At 40.9% G+C, this 20,728-nt stretch overlaps 1 protein-coding gene across 5 annotated transcripts in view; it reads left to right on the top strand.

Annotated features, from left to right (window-relative positions):
• Positions 1 to 20,728, top strand: part of pard3aa (par-3 family cell polarity regulator alpha, a) — a 1,023,559-nt gene that overhangs the window by 711,385 nt on the left and 291,446 nt on the right. For all 5 annotated transcript variants that reach the window (XM_060922480.1, XM_060922479.1, XM_060922478.1 and 2 more), the window contains one exon: positions 15,515 to 15,663. In XM_060922480.1, the coding sequence (XP_060778463.1) occupies positions 15,515 to 15,663 (149 nt within the window). The remainder of the gene's footprint in view (positions 1 to 15,514; positions 15,664 to 20,728) is intronic.

Genomic DNA, 20,728 nt, shown 5'->3' with positions numbered 1-20,728 from the left:
TGTACCGTAAGTCACAGTGGATGTTTATGATCCATTCTGACACATTGTGACGCTTCTTGTTGTTGTTAGTGAGGTGTAATTCAGTTTATTTAACGACAGTAACACAGAGTAGAGTGGCTAATGAACATTGTGTGTCTGGTTGTGTGTGACAGAGGGTAAGGGAGGAAGGTGACATGCGTGTTTTTTTTTTATACATGAATAATTTAGTATAACCTAAGGCAAGTAAGTGTGTGTGTAAGCAAGCTAGTGGTGTTTGAAAGGACTGATGTCTTTCCCACATCAAGAAACTTTTATTTAGACTGCAGCTGGCTACGACAATAATATTTTATCAAATTTATTTAGTTTTCCAGAAGGATTCGAAAAGTTCACTAGACATGAGATCAGAATGTACCGTAACGCTGTGCAGCACTCCGTGTTTCTCCAACTCCACATGAAGTGCTTTAAGCAGCATTTCATTATAATACCCATATGATTTTCATCAAAGATTCGATTTTAATAAAAATGGAGAATGATCTCTCAATTAAAATGATCAACAGCCCAATATATGAAAGCACTTTTCTTTGGTTTGTAAAGAAATAGGGGAGACATTTGTGAAAGGTTTTAATTTGGTGCTCAGTGATGCCATGATTCGGTCGGCCGAAAACTGAATCGTGCGTCTCCCATTAGTGCCGTATGAAAGGAGAACTGAAGTCGTTTTTAAACTTGCTTTATTTCTTAATTAACATGTTATTCGGTTACGTTTTCAGTTTTAGTAACCTTATATCGTGACTCGTATTGGCAACTAATTGCAATTAAATATTATACTTATCAGTCTGTTCGGTTTTTAGCCATGTTGAATTGAGTTCGTTTGGTCCACGGCAGGCGTCGCTTACCCGCGCGATCTTCACGAGACTTGTGCGAGACTTCGAAACGTGAAGTGTCAGCCAGGTGTCAGTGCCGCCATTTTGAAAACTGATTTCCAAACGAAATATTGCACAAAAACGAGTTTAAATGACGATTACTTACTGCCGACTTTTTTCAAACTTTCCTGATTGCTATCAAAACAAACAAAACTTCCGGCTTGATTACGTCAGCATTCGAAAGAGGGCGCGCGCGTCTTTTGACCGCGTTGGGAGATGTTGGTCACTTTGATTTCCGCTGTACGTTTTACTTCCGTCCTACGATGTCTCGCACAGGTCTCAACGAATCTCGTTTACGGCCATTGCTTTGACATACGGACTGATATATTACAGAGCGTATTTCAAACACTCATAACTTGCTATAGCAGTGACAAAATAGCGATCAAAATGCATTCCGATATTTAATAAAATGAGAAATAGAATTTTGAGAATAAAAAAATTTGCCTTCAGTTCCCCTTTAACGAATGGGGAATTTATTCCTCGAGCAGGGTCGCCAAGTCATTCATAGAGTTTTTAATATTTTCAGTGTAGCTTCAGAAGAAGTTTGCTGAAACCTGAAACATTACCGTACATTACAGGCATTTAGCAGGCGTTATTATCCAGAGCGACGTACAACATGCCCAGAGGAGCCTGGGGAGCAGTTGGGGGTTAGGTGCCTTGTTCAAGGGCACTTCAGGCATTCCTGCTGGTCTAGGGAATCGAACTGGCAACCTTTTGGTCCCAAAGCTGCTTCTCTAACAATTAGGCCACAACCTTCTATAAGATGTTGTTTAGCAATTTCATACATATATATGTTATTTCCCAGCTGGGAGGTCCGTATGGCGAAATACCGTGACCAAGGTCTTGGAAGTACTGAGCGAGGCCCTTTGGGCCGAGGTCAGTATTCAAGGCCGAGCTCACGGTATTTCACCATACGGACTGACCTTAAGCTGGTAAATAATATATTTATTTTTTTCTTTACCAAATTCTAACAGAAAACGAGAGCGCCCGAAAGGGAAAACCGAGCCGAGCCGCCATTTTGAATCCTCATTCACGGCTGTAATGCAAATGGCTTCCTCCTCGGTATACAAGTGCACTTCCATGGCAGGAAAAAAAAAACTACATTTTGCCGCCTATGTCGTCCCCTATTTATACAAAATTGAGTCATTCAGGGTTCAGCCATGTTTTTGCTCGGCGTTAGCAACAGTTAGAGGTTTTTAGCTTTCTCCTGAAATGTTTTTTCTTTTATTTCTTCTTCCTCAGGGTAGTAAAACTCGCTTTCACTGTGAACACTGTCGTTATCGCTATCCATGATGTAAAATTAATGCTGTTCTCCTGAGAAATGCTGGCAAAAATTTATAAGATTTTTGATAAAAATCTTATAAAAAAGATAAATGTCGACAAAAATTGCTACTATGTTTGTAGTTGTTGTGAACAAGCGAGTCGCCAGAGGTCCGTAACTGGGGTCCGTACCATAGGATACGGACCCGCTCGCCAGCCAATCAGAGTGCAGGGTTTGATGGAAACCGGACCGGGAAAAAAATAATTAAGGTTACTTTACTTGTGTGGTTTATATTCTTACATTCATACACTTATTCTGAAGCTGTACCTGGCAAGCTTACGAAAAAGAAAAGAGAAAAAGAAAGCCATAACTAATTGTTCATATCTGTATTTATATTTGTTTCAGACACATTATCTGTCGAGTCTGAATAATGTACTCATGCTTGGTTACATCAGTGGAAGATAGAAGTGGTAAACGAAGCCCTTTATCTTTCCTTCATCTTCTCGTCCTGTCCCACTCTACCTCCATGTGCTCGAGGTGCAGCTTGGTGAGGCGCAGTCCTGCATCTTCCTCATTAGCGCATTAACACGGCTGTTTACGAGATTAATGATGACTGCTTAGCAGGAGCAAAGCCACCGCTCACACTCAACACTTTAACAGTGACCTACTTTTACAGCTCTCCAAAACAACCGTGTGTGTGTCCTACAAGTCCTCTATTCTTGTATGTTGGTTGAAATGTACGCCTGTTAATTGGAATGCTTTTCAGTTAACAGGTGCCTTGTCAAAAGCTTCTTGCCTTCTTAATGCATTTGAGATCAAAGAGTAAATAATAAAAATACAGTAAATCGTCCGATTCCACACCACGGCTGTAGTAATCCATATTACGTCAAGAACCGAACAACTAAGTAAAGAGAAACAACATCTATCATTATTTTAAGACTTGAAGTGTCTTTTTAATGAATAAAAAAAGAAAGAAAAGCCATTGAATGAGAAGGTGCGTCCAAACTTGTGACTTTTACTGTATAAGCGAACAGTATCGTGAAATTGCAGGTCCTTCAAAGATTCGAACAAAGATCCTGAGAGGCAGGAAGTGGAAATGGCCACCACAGGCCGGTCAAACAAACAGAACATCAAGAGACGATACGGCACAGAAGCTTATTGATTGCTCAAGATTTACGTCCAGGTCCTAAACATGAGTCATTCAGCAGAAATGATGATAATCTGTTCAATTACTCGTCCCATTAAATGCAGGGACTGTGTGTAAGGGCTGTAAATCATATCGCGAACCAATAACCACTTCATTAATCAGTTAGGATTTGTGCAAATGGTTGGATAAATACTTAAAGAAGCGAGAGCATGAGTGAATCAGCAATTTGCTAATGAAATAAATGGTAGAGATGAAATGAGAAGATATTCATCAGTTGGTTAAAGTAAATGAGAGGACTTTTCCATCGCTTTGCTGTCCGGTGTTTCAGTATTCCTTGTTGTTTGATCAGCTGTGTTTTCTGTTGCCCTTCTTTTAAGTTGATGCGTCCCGTTCCAGGAGGCGGAGCTCACAGACCTGTCAGTCATTTCCCAGATACTTTGACGTGCCGTCGGTGTCCGTGGTGAACGTCAGCTGAAGCTGCAGCTTCTCATTAGGCTTTACCTCGTTCTCTAGATGATTACTGTACATGTTCCCTGAGAGTCTGGCTTGTGTCTGCAGCTCAGAGAATCTCAGGATCAGCTTTGTCTAGGGTGGAGACGGGTCGGGACGCACGGCACGGCACGGCACGGCTGAGCCGTCCAACATCACCGGAGCAAACCTTACTTTCCTTCGGGATGAATAAAGTGTCTGTCTGTCTGTCTGTCTGTCTATCTTTCTTAATACTTTCTTTTTCACATTCCTGTCTGCCTGATCTTTCTTTCTTTCTTTCTTTCTTTCTTTCTTTCTTTCTTTCTTTCTTTCTTTCTTTTTCCTTTTTCTTTTCACATTCCTGTCTGTCTTCTTTCTTTCTTTTTCACATTCCTGTCTTCTTTCTTTCTTTCTTTCTTTCTTTCTTTCTTTCTTTCTTTCTTTCTTTCTTTCTTTTCATGTTCCTGTCTGTCTTCTTTCATTCTTTTTCACATCTTTCTTTCTTTCTTTTTTCTTTCTTTTCACATTCCTGTCTCCTTTCTTTCTTTCTTTCTTTCTTTCTTTCTTTCTTTCTTTCTTTCTTTCTTTCTTTCTTTTTTCACATTCCTGTCTGTCTTCTTTCTTTCTTTCTTTCTTTCTTTCTTTCTTTCTTTCTTTCTTTCTTTCTTTTCACGTTCCTGTCTGTCTTCTTTCTTTCTTTTTCACATCTTTCTTTCTTTCTTTCTTTCTTTCTTTCTTTCTTTCTTTCTTTCTTTCTTTCTTTCTTTCTTTCTTTTCACGTTCCTGTCTGTCTTCTTTCTTTCTTTTTCACATCTTTCTTTCTTTCTTTCTTTCTTTCTTTCTTTCTTTCTTTCTTTCTTTTCACGTTCCTGTCTGTCTTCTTTCATTCTTTTTCACATCTTTCTTTCTCTTTCTTTTTTCTTTCTTTTCACATTCCTGTCTCCTTCCTTTCTTTCTTTCTTTCTTTCTTTCTTTCTTTCTTTCTTTCTTTCTTTCTTTCTTTCTTTCTTTTTCTTTCTTTCTTTCTTTCTTTCTTTCTTTTCACATTCCTCTGTCTGATCTTTCTTTCTTTTCACATTTCTTTCTTTCCACATTTCTTTTCACAATTTTCTTTCTTTCTTTCTTTCTTTCTTTCTTTCTTTCTTTCTTTCTTTCTTTCTTTCTTTCTTTCTTTTTCTTTCTTTCCACATTCCTGTCTTTCATTTTCTTTCCACATTTTTTTCTTTCTTTTCACATTCCTTTGTCTGATCTTTCTTTTTCTCTTTCCTCTTTCTTTTCACATTTCTTTCTTTCTTTCTTTTCACATTCCTGCTTGTCTGATCTTTTCTTTCTTTCTTGTCTATCTCAGTACATTTTCTTCTTCTTTTTAGTGATGCTTCTCTGAACAGATGAGTCTGGCGTTCTCAGAGTTCGATCTGTGATGATGATGATTTGACTTCATACCTGGCTTACAGAGTACCTGATAGACAGTGTGACTGCAGGCGGTGTTGTTTCTGAAGTCAGGAATCAAACATGACGGTGTATGCAGGTACAGGAAAATAATCAGTGACAGGGTTGTACGATGCACTTTGACTTGATGCGCAGTTCCTGAACCGTGTATCACGTCCCGGAGTGATTTATTCCTCTTAAAGCGCAGCAGTTTGGCACTGATTACATTTCAGACCATTTAATTTATTTAGTATACATGTCATACTTTTGAGCCATTTGGAGTTGCGCATAATGCTGTGGAATGTCCATGAAGCACGCGTTTTGTGTTCTAGCAGTCGTTCTCTCGGCAGCCTCGCTTTTACTTTCTCTTGAAGTTAATAAGACAGAAGAATGTACTGTAGCTCTCCAAAAGTGTTTGTGTGCGTGTGTGTAATGGAGTGCATGCTATAGGTTTGGCTCCCAGCAGTACAGTAGATCTATGTGACAGAAATCCATTCCTGAATAAATAATGTGCTGAGTATTTGAGCCGATACTCAACACGTTCCCATGTGGAGCTGAAACTTGGATGTGCTTCGTTTCTCTCATTTTTTGCTTTTGCTTGTTCTTCTGATCGTACTCTCTCTCATATCTTTCTTTTTCTCAGTTTGGAAGTTGTTCATGATGGATGTTTGTGGTGTGTGTGTGTGTGTTCCCACATGCGTGTATGATTTCCAACAGGCCCTGGGACAAATTTCCACTGATCTAAAAAGAAAGACTCAACATTTACAGCAGGATTAAAGGGAAAAAAACAAAAACAAATACAACTACTGATTTGTCAGCATCATTCTCTCTCATTTCTTCTGCTTGCCCCATTCACTCTCATTCACACAGTAAATCCCAGCAGTGCTGTCGCTATCCAGGTGTCTGTTATAGCAGTCGTGGTGTGTGTGTGTGTGTGTGTGTGTAAATGTGCCTCTTGACTCATATTTGGCCTCAACACTGTTCATTTCTTTGGTTGTCTTTACCACACAGTGATTAGCTGCTTTCACTGAAGATCCTCAACATGAAGTGTGTGTGTGTGTGTAAGATGGAAGCCTACATAAAGTACATCTGTGTATTGCCATGAAGTGCCTTTGATGAATATGACTCGAAGATGTTTCTCTCCTGGACGAATGAGAGATCTCCTCCTCATTTAAACAATGTAAAAGAATGGGCGGGAGGATATTTAACAGTTATTCCATGAAATCGAGTCGTACATGAACTGATACCTGACGAGGCACATAGCTATAAGCCGTGTGCGACAAGATTGAGTGGAATAATTGTATTATTCTATCCACATTCACTGGATTTTGAGAAACATTTTTGTATTTTATTTTTTACAAATTTGATAATTTTACAAAATGTCTGAAAAAATCATTTCTGCTTAGGCGTACTTCTTAAAAACCTGCTGATGGCTTTAGTGGTGTTTTTTTTTTTGTAGAAAGTGCCGTCTTGCTGTCGTGCCAAGGTGTAGAATAGCTGTAGACATTTATTTAATTCTTCCTCAGACATTTCAGTCATGTTATTACTCATCTCATCTCATTATCTGTAGCCGCTTTATCCTGTTCTACAGGGTCGCAGGCGAGTTGGAGCCTATCCCAGCTGACTACGGGTGAAAGGCGGGGTACACCCTGGACAAGTCGCCAGGTCATCACAGGGCTGACACATAGACACAGACAACCATTCACACTCACATTCACACCTACGCTCAATTTAGAGCCACCAGTTAACCTAACCTGCATGTCTTTGGACTGTGGGGGAAACCGGAGCACCCGGAGGAAACCCACGCGGACACGGGGAGAACATGCAAACTCCACACAGAAAGGCCCTCGCCGGCCACGGGGCTCGAACCCGGACCTTCTTGCTGTGAGGCGACAGCGCTAACCACTACACCACCATGCCGCCCCTCATGTTGTTACTATTATGAAGTTATTATTAAATTATGTAATTTATTTTTTGCAAATTCGATAAATAAAAACTTTTTATACAAAACGTCCAACAAAATCATTTCCGCTTAGAATGTAAACAAACCGAGCCCTGTGATGGCCTGGCGACTTGTCCAGGGTGTACCCCGCCTTTCGCCCGTAGTCAGCTGGGATAGGCTCCAGCTTGCCTGCGACCCTGTAGAACAGGATAAAGCGGCTACAGATAATGAGATGAGAAGTAAACAAACCGGCGAAATGACAGGAGCAGTTTGTGAAAAATGCGATAATAATAATTCTTGAAAAATTAAAAAGATGCGTTCTTACCATCAAATACTTTCATTCCATATTTTGTTCCTTTTTTTTGGGTTTCATTTTCGAGTAGAGTTTTTATTTCGTCCTCGGTTGGTTCAGCAACACGCGCTGCCATTTTGTTTTTCTTCTTTAGGATTTTTTGGTGGTTGGCAAACCAACTTAAAGCTGCATTACCGCCACCAACTGGGCTGGAGTGTGGAACAGGAGATATGGGGGATAATATTCTATTAGCGGTTTCTGTTTCTTTTAAATACTTGATGATAAAATGATATATCTGACTTGATGCGCGCCACCATTTTGTTTTTCTCTACTTACGGTATATATGAGTTGATATCCTCATAGTGAGTAGCCAATCAGAGCGCACGATTGCTCACATCCAGTGAATGTGGATAGAATAACAGACATTTTTCATAATAGTCACATTTAAATATGAACATTTCAACCAAATAATAAAACTCGCTGTGTTTTTTGATGCAGTCGAAAGAAATGGTAAAATCATTTTTATTTCCAAAAATGTATAGATTTTCAACGTGGATATAAAAAGTTCAAAGAATTTGTGATACATAGTGTGTTACTACGTGCATGTGGACATTTCTAGCTGTTCTATGGTTGAAGCTCATGATGTTCTATTGGGCCAGCTGTGCACTACATCAGATCTGCAGCTGGTTCATGTCTAATATCCTCCTCATCCATGTGTGGAGCCATCGTTAATGCAGATAGGGGTCTCTGGAAGGTTCTCTTTGTCACTCTTGCTTGCACATTAGAGATTTAAATTGACATCCAGATTTGTGTCCGGCTGCTCCGTGGCATTACCTCCTGCTGAAAACGCTGTGCAAGAAGTTGAATGGAGATGGATGCGAGTAGAGAAGGATACAGTACAGCACAAACCTACCCCAACTAACCTTTCTGCTCTCTGTGGTTGTATAAAACTAAAGGCTCATTAACATTGAGAAGACTTGTGTTTGGTTTCCTGAGCCGCCGTTAGTGTCCAGCTGGGCAGTGCAGGTTTATTAAAGCAGTCAGGAAATCGAACCTGTTCGCTCCAACCAGTCAGCTCATTCAGGTGATACTGTGTGTTTATACATAAACTACTCTCCCTCACAGAAAAGGAGTCTGAGCACATGGTGTCCTGGATCTGCTGAGAGTGCTGATGCACAGGAAGAAGTGAATAAAGGAGAGAGTGAGAGAGAAAAGAGACAGAAACACTGTGTGAGAGAGAGGAGAGAGAAACTGTGTGAGAGAGAGGAGAGAGAGAAAGTGAGAGAGGAGAGAGAGACAGGGAGAGAGGAGGGAGAGAGACCGGGAGAGAGAGAAAGACAGGGAGAGAGAGAAAGACAGGGAGAGAGAGAAAGACAGGGAGAGAGAGAAAGACAGGGAGAGAGAGAAAGACTGAGTGAGGGAAGAGAGAGAAAGACTGAGTGAGGGAAGAGAGAGAAAGACTGAGTGAGGGAAGAGAGAGAAAGACTGAGTGAGAGAGAGGAGAGAGAGAAAGACTGAGTGAGAGAGAGGAGAGAGAGAAAGACTGAGTGAGAGAGAGGAGAGAGAGAAAGACTGAGTGAGAGAGAGGAGAGAGAGAAAGACTGAGTGAGGGAAGAGAGAAAAAGACAGTGAGGGAAGAGAGAAAAAGACAGTGAGGGAAGAGAGAGAGACAGACAATGAGTGAGGGAGGAGCGAGAAAGGCAGTGAGAGAGAGGAGAGAAAGACATGGAGAGAGAGGAGAGAAAGACGTGGAGAGAGAGGAAAGAGGAGAAAGAGTGAGAGAGGGAGGAGAGAGATAGTGAGTAAGCGAGAGAGAGACAAGGAGAGAGAGACAGTGAGTGAGAGAGAGGAGAGACCGACCGAGATAGAGACAGTAGAGAGAGAGGAGAGACCGACAGTGAGAGAGAGAGAGGAGAGCCTGAGAGAAAGACAGTGAGAGAGAGAGACAAGGAGAGAGAGACAGTGAAGGAGAGAGAGGAGAGCCTGACCAAGATGGAGACAGTAGAGAGAGAGAGACTGACAATGAGAGAGAAAGGAGAGAGAGAGGAGAGCCTGAGAGAAAGACATTGAGAGAGACAAGGAGAGAGTGAGTGAGAGAGAGGAGAGACTGACCGAGATAGAGACAGTAGAGAGAGAGGAGAGCCTGAGAGAAAGACAGTGAGAGAGAGAGAGACAAGGAGAAAGAGAGGAGAGCCTGAGAGAAAGACAGTGAGAGAGACGGTGAGTGAGCGAGAGAGAGACAAGGAGAGAGAGAGACAGTGAGTGAGTGAGAGGAGAGACCGACTGAGATAGAGACAGTAGAGAGAGAGAGGAGAGACTGACAATGAGAGAAAGGAGAGAGAGAGAGAGACAGTGAGTGAGAGAGAGGAGAGACCGACTGAGATAGATAGTAGAGAGAGAGAGAAACTGACAATGAGAGAGAAAGGAGAGAGTGAGTGAGAGAGAGAGAGAGAGACGGTGAGTGAGAGAGAGGAGAGACCGACCGAGATAGACAGTAGAGAGAGAGAGAAACTGACAATGAGAGAGAGAGGAGAGCCGAGAGAAGCACAAACGAGCAAAGGAGACAAGAGACTGAAATTATACACACTTATTTTCTCTCTCGCTGTATTTCTCTCTCTTCTCTCAGTCTCTGTCGCTCTCATTCTCTCTCTCTCTCTCTGCTTTATTCATGTGTGTGCGTGCGCGTCTGTGTGTGAGAGGAGAGAGTGTGTGAGAGAGAGAGAGAGAGAGATATGTGTCACAGATGGATACTTATTTTCAGAGACAGACCTGACAGTCTGTCAAGTGGCAGAAAAGGAGACGGTGTCTGGAATGAACACACACACAGAGAGTAATAAAGTTAGATATTGTAGGGGATGAATCATCTTATTTGCCAAGGGAAAATTTAACTTTGGTGTTACTTTGGAGAAAATAAGCACTCATAGACTGTGCACCATGGCCAGCTATTTACACACACACACACACACACACACACACACACACACACACTGCTGTTCCCTAATCGATTACTTTAGGCTGAAACGTCTTAAAAATTACACTTTGCGTATGCAGGAATATTTACTGCAGCCTCCTGCCGACTCTCTCTCTCTCTCTCTGTCCTGGATTCAGTGACTGTAATACAGTGGGATTCAATCAGCAAAACCCTCATAGCATTGCTGTAAGCAGAAACCACATCATCAAAGGGGAAAGCAGACATTCAGCACCTGAACTGTTAGAAAAGCAGATGAAACCAGGAAACTTCTTGACGTATGGATTTCTTTGTTGTTTGTTTTTTTGTTTTTTTTTAAATGCTGCTCCCAGATTCAGCAGGGAAATTCTTCCTTTACTGCTGCTTCTCTGAAAGATGACAAGCGAGTCTCAAATTCTGGATGTGAAGGTTTTATTTTCTTAAATCTTCTGTTCTCCCTGTGATAGTTTAGTTCTTCTCAGTACGTAAGAACCAGATCCCCAAATGCACCTTGACAGTTCCTTTCCTTTGACTTGACTTGACTTTTTGTTTCTGTGCTTTCTTTAGTTTTCTCCTCGGCGAGGCAGCCCACTCACTTCCTCGTGAAGTTTTCTTTATTTCTGCGTGCTCACCTACGCATTTCATATCACGTTTGAACTAGTTTGCATCTCACCGAAGGCTCAGTTATACAGATTCTCGCATGTTCTCACTGGATCCACATGGGTTTTGGTCGTCACGGTTATTTTCATGGGCTACTGCGTCCTTGATGTTCTGGTTTAATTGTAAATGTACAATATCCAATAAAACCTTTCTTTTTTTGACCAATTGGAGTCATTTTGTAGTGACACAGTGTTCCCAGGATAATATCCGGATTCACCTCAACCCCGACCAGGATAAACTCAACATGAAGGTTTATAGGATAAACTCATTTTTCTGAAATATTTATTCAGTCTGAATTTGCTGAGCTCAGTAGTGTGACTCGATTTTGTGGACTTTTTTCTTTCCTCCTGGTATGGAAGTTTGCATTATTGATCAGTAGCACAAACACTATTGTTTCGTTGACCTCTGAAGGTTCGTATTTCAGCGCGGAAGAGTCAAAGCTGAGAAATGATTTGTATATGGTTCCCAAACTACCAGTAAATTATTCCATATTGAACGAGCTGTGAATGAGCTAGCGAGCAGCTTGGACAGGTTGACAGATCATTTTGAAATTGCAGCCCAAGGTAGCCTGTCCTCACTCCAGAGAGTCACGAGTGGAAAGCGCCAGTAAAAACTCAGCCAAGGAGCAGAACTAAAAGGAGCTGTGGTGATGAAGCGTTCGAGTGTGAGGCTTTTTCCCGGCCCAGTTGTCTAAGCAGAGTCTGACTCTTAAACCTGAGAAACAGGAGACAGATGAAGACTGAAACCTGGGCAGAAACGCTTGCCTCAGCACTTCAGGAGTTTGGGGAAAGGCAGGAGAAGCAGCAGGCCGTGAGCTCCAAAATGGGCTGTAAATGAGGCTTAAGAGGATTTTATGTAGTTTTAATAGCGAATATGAGATTTAACAGGAACCAAAATGAGCTGACAGCCAGTAATGGCTTTCTTAATGTTTTAATTATGAAGAGTTATCACAGATATGATAGCTTTACTCATAAATGCAGTCACACATGCGTTCAAGTATTTCAGACGTGGGCTGGGCATGAAAAATGCAGTTTTAATTAGATCACGGATCACACGAGGCTCTCAGATTTTGTCCTGGACTTGTGTTTTGATCCGGTGCATCTCCTTGATTATGACTGATCTTTGTCCGCCTTGTGCGTCTGATTAATGTAGAATTTGTTGTGAAATGTTATTTTGCTTGTGTCAGAGTTTTAATCAGTCTTCTGTTGTTCTGTTTAACCCTCCTTTTCATTCCTGTCGGGGGTTGTTTTTAAAATGAGTGACAGTTTATCCTGTGGTCTGACAGAACAGTGCAGGTGAAATGCCGCATGATCGGAGAGTTTAATTGTTGTGTGTAATGGAGGAGTTTTTGCGGCACGCTGGGCTTCCACACGTTCCTGAATTCACAGGCACAGAAGGCGACAGGAAGTTCATTGGGATGTGGAAAGTAGTTCACAGTTCCTTATTCCTCTCTTCTCTTCTCTCCTCTCCTCTCCCCTCCTCTTCTCTTCCTTCCTCTTCTCTTTTTTTCTCTTCTCTCTCGTCCTCTTCTCGTCTCTTCTCTCTCGTCCTCTTCTCGTCTCTTCTCTCCCGTCCTCTTCTCTTCTCTTCTCTTCTCTCCCATCCTCTCCTCTTCTCTGCTGTTCTCTTCCTTCCTCTTCTCTCCCCTCCTCTTCTCTTCCTTCCTCTTCTCTTTTTTTCTCTTCTCTCCTGTCCTCTTCTCGTCTCTTCTCTCTCGTCCTCTTCTCGTCTCTTCTCTCCCGTCCTCTTCTCTTCTCTTCTCTTCTCTTCTCTTCTCTTCTCTTCTCTCCCATCCTCTCCTCTTCTCTTCTCTGCTGTTCTCTTCCTTCCTCTTCTCTCCCCTCCTCTTCTCTTCCTTCCTCTCCTCTTCCTTCCTCTCCCCTCCTCTTCTCTTCTCTGCTCTCCCATCCTCTTCTCTTCTCTTCTTTTGTCTTCCTTTCACTTCTCTTCTTTGCTGTTCTCTTCTCTCCCCTCCTCTTCTCTTCCTTCCTCTCCCCTCCTCTGCTCTCCCATCCTCTCCTCATCTCTTCTCTGCTGTTTTATTCCTTCCTCTTCTCTCCTCTCCCCTCCACTCCTCTCTTCTCTCCTCTCCTCTTCCTTCCTCTTCTCCCCCTTCCTCTCCCCTACCCTCCACTTCTCTTCTCTTCCTTCTTCCTCTCCCCTCCACTTCTCTCCTCTTCTATCCTCGCTCCTCTTTTCTCCTCTCCTTTTCTCCCAGTTTCTCGTCTCATCTCTTCCGTATCCTCTCCTCTCTGTTCCTGTCCCCGTGTTGGTGGTGAATGGTGACTCTGAGTTGTGTGTTCAGTGTAATCATACACACTTGAGTGTGAATAAGCAGAGTGGCCACTATGCTGTGAAGTGATGCGACTCATTAATCAAAAGTGAAATATGGGTCAAAATAAAATCTATTCCACCTTGCAGTATTCCACTGTGGACTTATATTGGTCTTTGTGTGTGCGAGTGTGTGAGAGTGCGAGTGCTTTCTATATCTGTCTGTGTCAAATATCAACATGTAATACCTGCCGAAATCTATGAGTATGTGTGAGACATAGCAGCTTTCTAGCACACACACACACACACACACACACACACACACACACACACACACACACACTACTGTCTGTATTTACTCTCTCCTTCCTGGCCTCCTCACCAGAACTGATTTTTCTTATTTTGTATATTTGTTCATCGAGCACACGCCCTGCTGTTAAAATCAGCTTCACATCAGAGCGTGTGTGTGTGTGTGAGAGAGAGACAAAGAGCAGAGGAGAAGTGTAGGGACCTGAATAATGCGTCCATCCATCTCTTTCTCATCTTCCCTGGAAGCTTCCTGTCAGGAGCGTTTCATGGCAGCGGGCTGTCTTACTCATGAAGGATGTTAGTATGGTTGATGGAGGAAGGAGCAGTTATTGTTTTTGTTATTCCCTTAATACCCAGGGCTTATTATACCTTAACCTTATACCCTAACCTTAATAACCACAATATCTCTTGAAAGGAAGCAAACCGTTTCTGTGGGCGTTTTCAGCTCTGTAGTGCAGCGTAAACCTGCGTAAGCACAGTGTGTGGACTGTTTTGAATAAAGTGTTCACCTTTTTTTTTTTTTTTTTGAGTTAACCAGCTAAAAATGCAAGTGGATAAATCTCACATTGGTTGACTTTTCATTTGCATAAACTTAAAGGCACTTTCAGTTTTATTGGCTCACAAACATTATTTTGTCACCATTTGCTGTGCATCCTGTTGCTCGAAGTTGTGATCTCTGTTTGGATATAAAACAGTTTGAAGAAACTGCACTGGCTTCATGTCAGCTAATTACTTGGAAAGCTTAGAGTCATGCTTTAGAAAAAAGGAATTTTTGAGAGATATATATTTAAGTTATTCCACAAAGTCACTTATCGTGCTACTGTATAAGCCATGTCGGCTATAAGCCATGTACGACGAGATTGAGTGGAATAACTGGTTTGTTAGAACCGCATTCACTGGATTTCGAGAAACAGAGCATTTTTATTTTTTGCAAATTCGATCAATAAAAACTTGTTATACAAAACATCCGACAGAATAATTTCCGCTTAGAATGTAAACAAACCGGCGAAATGACAGGAACAGTTTGTGAAAAATGTGATGATAATTCTTGAAAAATAAAAAACGATGAGTTCTTACGATCAAATACTTTCATTCCATATTTTGTTGCTGTTTTATTTTTTTTTGGGGGGGGGTTAGTTTTTGAGTAGGGTTTTTATTTCGGCCTCGGTTGGTTCAGCAACACGCGCCGCCATTTTGTTTTTCTCTACTCACGGTATATGAGCTGATAGCCGAGTAGTAGAGTAGCCAATCAGAGCGCACAATTGCTCATATCCAGTGAATGTGGATAGAGAAGGAAAAAAAATTATATATATATATTCGGCAGAGAGGCCGAAATTATGAAATTATTAAGATTGCCTTGTCAGCTCAGTGATTTTTCTAAAATATGGAATCCAAGACAAAATGAACTGAAAACCAGATTAAAAAAATCATCACCCCAATTATACCGATGTCGTTTCAGACATCGGTATAATTGGTTTGAATTTTAAGAAATGAAAGTCCAGGTTTTTCTGACGTAACTCTGTTACTGACTTTCCTCATAAAAGATTTTGCGTTCAGAGTTAAACATAGTTAATTTTTCTATTTTCCATTTCCGATGAAATTTTATTTAATACCATTATCTCGAGTACTGCAACTAGAAAAGTTACCATATTTTGCTCTGTGTCTCTCTCTCTCTCTCTCTCTCTCTCTCTCTCTCTATATATATATATATATATATATATATATATATATATATATATATATATATATATAAATAAAATATATATATATGATAAGAATGATGAAATAGAGAGAAATTGGGAATCGAGCAAGCAGATATGGAGATTCAAGCAAAGGCTGTGCAAATAAAACTCTCACTCTCTCTCTCTCTCTCTCTCTCTCTCTCTCTAGCTCACTGAGTCCCGACGCAGACCCCGACGGAGCGTTTCAGAGGGAGGGCTTTGGCAGGCAGAGCATGTCGGAGAAAAGAACCAAACAGTACGGAGACGCTGCTCAACTCGAAATCATCAAGACGCGCAAATCCAAGAGCATGGATTTAGGTAACATTTCTTATTAAAAAAAAACCCCAAACACCTCCATCTCTTTCATCCTGCTCACAGCCTCTCCTATCTTTGCTCATTTCTCAGTGAGCTGGAATTACCGTAATGTGAATGCATTCCACTCCTACTCCTGATGTCTACAAGAGATCAAGTCATGTCCTTTAACGAGGATTATTACATACTCCATTAAAACCTGCTGACCTGTATGACACATACATGCTGTATTTATTGTATACAGTGTACTCTGAGACAGAGGTTATTCATGAAACCATTAAAGAAGCGCCTTTTTTTTTTTTTTTTTACATCAACATTATGATTTTTTGTTCATTTTGAAAAGACTTAAAGCCCCTGTCAAGTTATTTTTTTTCTTACTATATTGAAAGTATTTGTAAATTGTGCCAGAGCAACCAGGAAGCAGATTTTTTTTTCCAGAGTTTATATGCATATTTTATAGCATATTAATTTACACTTGTGCATATGCTTAGACTATTCTAACCAGGCTGAATGTTATTTTATAACACATTTATGCAGTATCACCTTGGTAAATGATTAATCGTGAGTTTCTGTGAACATTTCTAACACATCCATGTTGACGGAGGCTTTAAGACTTTTTTTATTGCTACAGTTATATAAAGTTTTACCCAAAGAAAACTTGGTGTCGTTGCTCCGGTAAAGCATCAGGGACAGATGGTCTGGTCAGTGACTGTCCTCTTCTGAGGAACATGAACAAGCACTCTGACTCTCTGACTGCACGTCCCAGAAGACCAATGAAAGCTGCTGCTCCAGTGAGCGGATAATTGGAGGAGATAAAACGGCTTCTCCTGCTTCCGTCCCATTTGACTCGGTCATCATGAAATCCCTCAGCCTCCTTTAACTGGCCTTGATCTCTCAAAAGATCCAGATACTTCTACATCAGAACTCTCTCTCCCTCTCCAACTTCACACAACTGACATGAGAGAAAACCGATCCAGCACTCAGACTGGATCAGGGTGGGGCCGGAAAGTAAGAAAACAACAGATAAAACTCATTTTAGTCTCTTATCAACGCCAGACTACATTAGGATATCAATTAAAAGCAAGCCCGTGCTCAATCATAGCCATTAGTAAGGCGAGGAGAATCCTCCAGTGTGTAAAGAGTTCAGGGCCTCACTGCAGTCTCTCCATCACGCTTTATCAAAATGCTTCATAATTGTGCTGTCAGCTCCCACTGGGCCGAATGAAAAATTGATATGTGGAGTGATGTCCCACTGATGAAACAATGACGCCACTCCTCATCAAAAGAAAGTGAAGTTAGAGAGGCTTTTAGTAAAAGTCGTCACCTTTCAGCTCAGTTCGTTTACACACACACACACACACACACACACACACACACACACACACACACACACACACACACACACACACACACAGCCCCAAGGAGTGTTAAGTATTTCTATGCAGGAGATTGTCAGCAGTACAAGTTTTTAAATCTGAATATGTGAATCAGTAATTAGCTTTGCTACAGGGATTAAGGGTTTTAGTATTCGGCGATATTGGCTCAAGCAGTTGCTCCTCCTGGGTATTGCCTTAATTATACTCAAGGAAAGTATGTTTATTTATGGTCTGCTTCTGGAGCATTGACATCTTCAACAGCCTTCAGTCCCATTCATGTGTGTATGGGTATTTTTAATGTATAGTTTTTACCCGTTTGAAAAAAGGGGGGAAAAGAAGCAAATAATTTGTAAACACTCTGATTAAGACAGCAGGGAAGTGGGTGGCGATAGTATGTTATATACAACCCCGATTCCAAAAAAGTTGGGACAAAGTACAAATTGTAAATAAAAACGGAATGCAATGATGTGGAAGTTTCAAAATTCCATATTTTATTCAGAATAGAACATAGATGACATATCAAATGTTTAAACTGAGAAAATGTATCATTTAAAGAGAAAAATTAGGTGATTTTAAATTTCATGACAACAACACATCTCAAAAAAGTTGGGACAAGGCCATGTTTCCCACTGTGAGACATCCCCTTTTCTCTTTACAACAGTCTGGGGACTGAGGAGACAAGTTGCTCAAGTTTAGGGATAGGAATGTTAACCCATTCTTGTCTAATGTAGGATTCTAGTTGCTCAACTGTCTTAGGTCTTTTTAGTCGTATCTTCCGTTTTATGATGCGCCAAATGTTTTCTATGGGTGAAAGATCTGGACTGCAGGCTGGCCAGTTCAGTACCCGGACCCTTCTTCTACGCAGCCATGATGCTGTAATTGATGCAGTATGTGGTTTGGCATTGTCATGTTGGAAAATGCAAGGTCTTCCCTGAAAGAGACGTCGTCTGGATGGGAGCATATGTTGCTCTAGAACCTGGATATACCTTTCAGCATTGATGGTGTCTTTCCAGATGTGTAAGCTGCCCATGCCACACGCACTAATGCAACCCCATACCATCAGAGATGCAGGCTTCTGAACCGAGCGCTGATAACAACTTGGGTCGTCCTTCTCCTCTTTAGTCCGAATGACACGGCGTCCCTGATTTCCATAAAGAACTTCAAATTTTGATTTGTCTGACTACAGAACAGTTTTCCACTTTGCCACAGTCCATTTTAAATGAGCCTTGGCCCAGAGATGATGTCTGCACTTCTGGATCGTGTTTAGATACGGTTTCTTCTTTGAACTATAGAGTTTTAGCTGGCAACGGCGGATGGCACGGTGAATTGTGTTCACAGATAATGTTCTCTGGAAATATTCCTGAGCCCATTTTGTGATTTCCAATACAGAAGCATGCCTGTATGTGATGCAGTGCCGTCTAAGGGCCCGAAGATCACGGGCACCCAGTATGGTTTTCCGGCCTTGACCCTTACGCACAGAGATTCTTCCAGATTCTCTGAATCTTTTAATGATATCATGCACTGTAGATGATGATATGTTCAAACTCTTTGCAATTTTACACTGTCGAACTCCTTTCTGATATTGCTCCACTATTTGTCGGCGCAGAATTAGGGGGATTGGTGATCCTCTTCCCATCTTTACTTCTGAGAGCTGCTGCCACTCCAAGATGCTCTTTTTATACCCAGTCGTTAATGACCTATTGCCAATTGACCTAATGAGTTGCAATTTGGTCCTCCAGCTGTTCCTTTTTTGTACCTTTAACTTTTCCAGCCTCTTATTGCCCCGTCCCAACTTTTTTGAGATGTGTTGCTGTCATGAAATTTCAAATGAGCCAATATTTGGCATGAAATTTCAAAATGTCTCACTTTCGACATTTGATATGTTGTCTATGTTCTATTGTGAATACAATATCAGTTTTTGAGATTTGTAAATTACTGCATTCCGTTTTTATTTACAATTTGTACTTTGTCCCAACTTTTTTGGAATCGGGGTTGTAACAATTATTCGCCAAAGGTGAATATCGGTGATGATTATACATACAGGAAACTTTTTTGATGGAATAAAACACGTGTTCTATTCCCTTCTCGTGGGTTCCATTCATTTGGTTTGATAGCATGCGATATTGTTAGCGTATCACTTATCCTACGTGTTTTACATCACTCTACCCAATGGAGAATGAGTGTTGAATATGGTTTACGATATTGCATGGTCAAGGCAACATGACGTCACACGTCAGAGACGTAAAACTTCCACGCTAGCGAGCGACTGTGACGATTTGTAAACAAACATGGCCGCCAGGTTTGCTTCGTTAAATATGGAAGATTTTGAGAGAATTTTGAAAGAAAAAGACGCGATGAACACCGGAAAGAAATGTGTATAATAATAATATTATTATTATTATTATTGGCTGGCTTTTTTTTCATGGCATATCTGATATATTTCATTCAGCTAGCATGATCTTCAACTCATCTTCGACTCGTTCAATATCATGCTAGCTGAATGGAATACATCTGATATACCACTCAACGCCAGCCAATATTATTTAAATAATAACTGAGATGAAGTCAGGGTTATTATTCACCGATATTCACTGAGCCTGAGGCAGATAATTGTTTTAGTGTAAATACACAGGTGATCATTTCAAAAAGAATAAATCGTATTATCAACATTTTCTTTCAAACTTTAAAAGCGACAGGCACAGCGCAGGCTTGTCACTTAGCTACGCCGAATCGCATAAAATCCTTTGTTTTGAAATGGATAAAAAAAAAATCACAACTCCAGCTTACCTTTGAATAGTTTTAGACCAAACTTCGTGGCATCTTTAGTGCTTTTAGGAACAGGATTTTCTTTCATCATTTGTAATTCTTCCTCACTTACGGCGACGAAGCGATCGGCCGCCATTTTGCCGAGTCGCTCGAAGTGACTATCGAGAAATAGTCCGAATTTCTCAGCCAATCAGCGCGCACGATTTTCTATAATCACCTCCGTATTTACAGTAAAAACTGTAAAATCAAACGTACGATGCCATATTAGGGGTCATATTCTGAGACAAAAACTGAGAATTTCTGAGATTAAAACTGTACATTTTACAAGAAAGATCTCGTATCATCTCCGGGATTATAAGATCATACATTTGAGAGAAAAAAACTCAAATTCTGAGATTAAAAAGTCTCCAATTTAGGAGGAATTAAAAAAAAAAAAAAAACTCGGAAAATTATGTGAGGTGTTTTTTGCCAAGGAACCAGTTCGCTTCACTTTGCAAGGTTGGCTCAACATCACACAACAGACGCCACGGCTGAGTCAAGAGTTCTAGGAAACGCAGTCTTTCCTCCTGGATCGTGCAATTTAAAAGAATAAAGTGCAAAGAGATTTATACGAAGAGATGCACTGCATCTGGGAAGCATTTGATTGTTGTCTTGGAGGACATAGGAGGTTTTGGTCGTAAATTTACAACTTGAATCTTGGAAATTCTGAGGTTTGTTTTTTTTTCTCGGTCTATTACTCCCGTCCTCAGCTCCGATTTTTAAAATTATTTATTTGTTTGTAAACCTACAACGGTCCTAATACGTCGTTATACAAGTGCTTCAAGAATACCATTAAAAGCTGTGAAGAAGGCAAAAATGATTTCTACATGCGGATTGAAGATGAGGTGGAACTACTGCTTAAAGTGCCATTCCACCATTGGATGTATTCT

This window comes from Neoarius graeffei, chromosome 5 (assembly GCF_027579695.1).
Source record: "Neoarius graeffei isolate fNeoGra1 chromosome 5, fNeoGra1.pri, whole genome shotgun sequence".
Classification (NCBI taxonomy): Eukaryota; Metazoa; Chordata; class Actinopteri; order Siluriformes; family Ariidae; genus Neoarius; species Neoarius graeffei.
The sequence above is the reverse complement of the archived record's forward strand: the minus strand, read 5'-3'. Positions and strand labels throughout refer to the sequence as shown.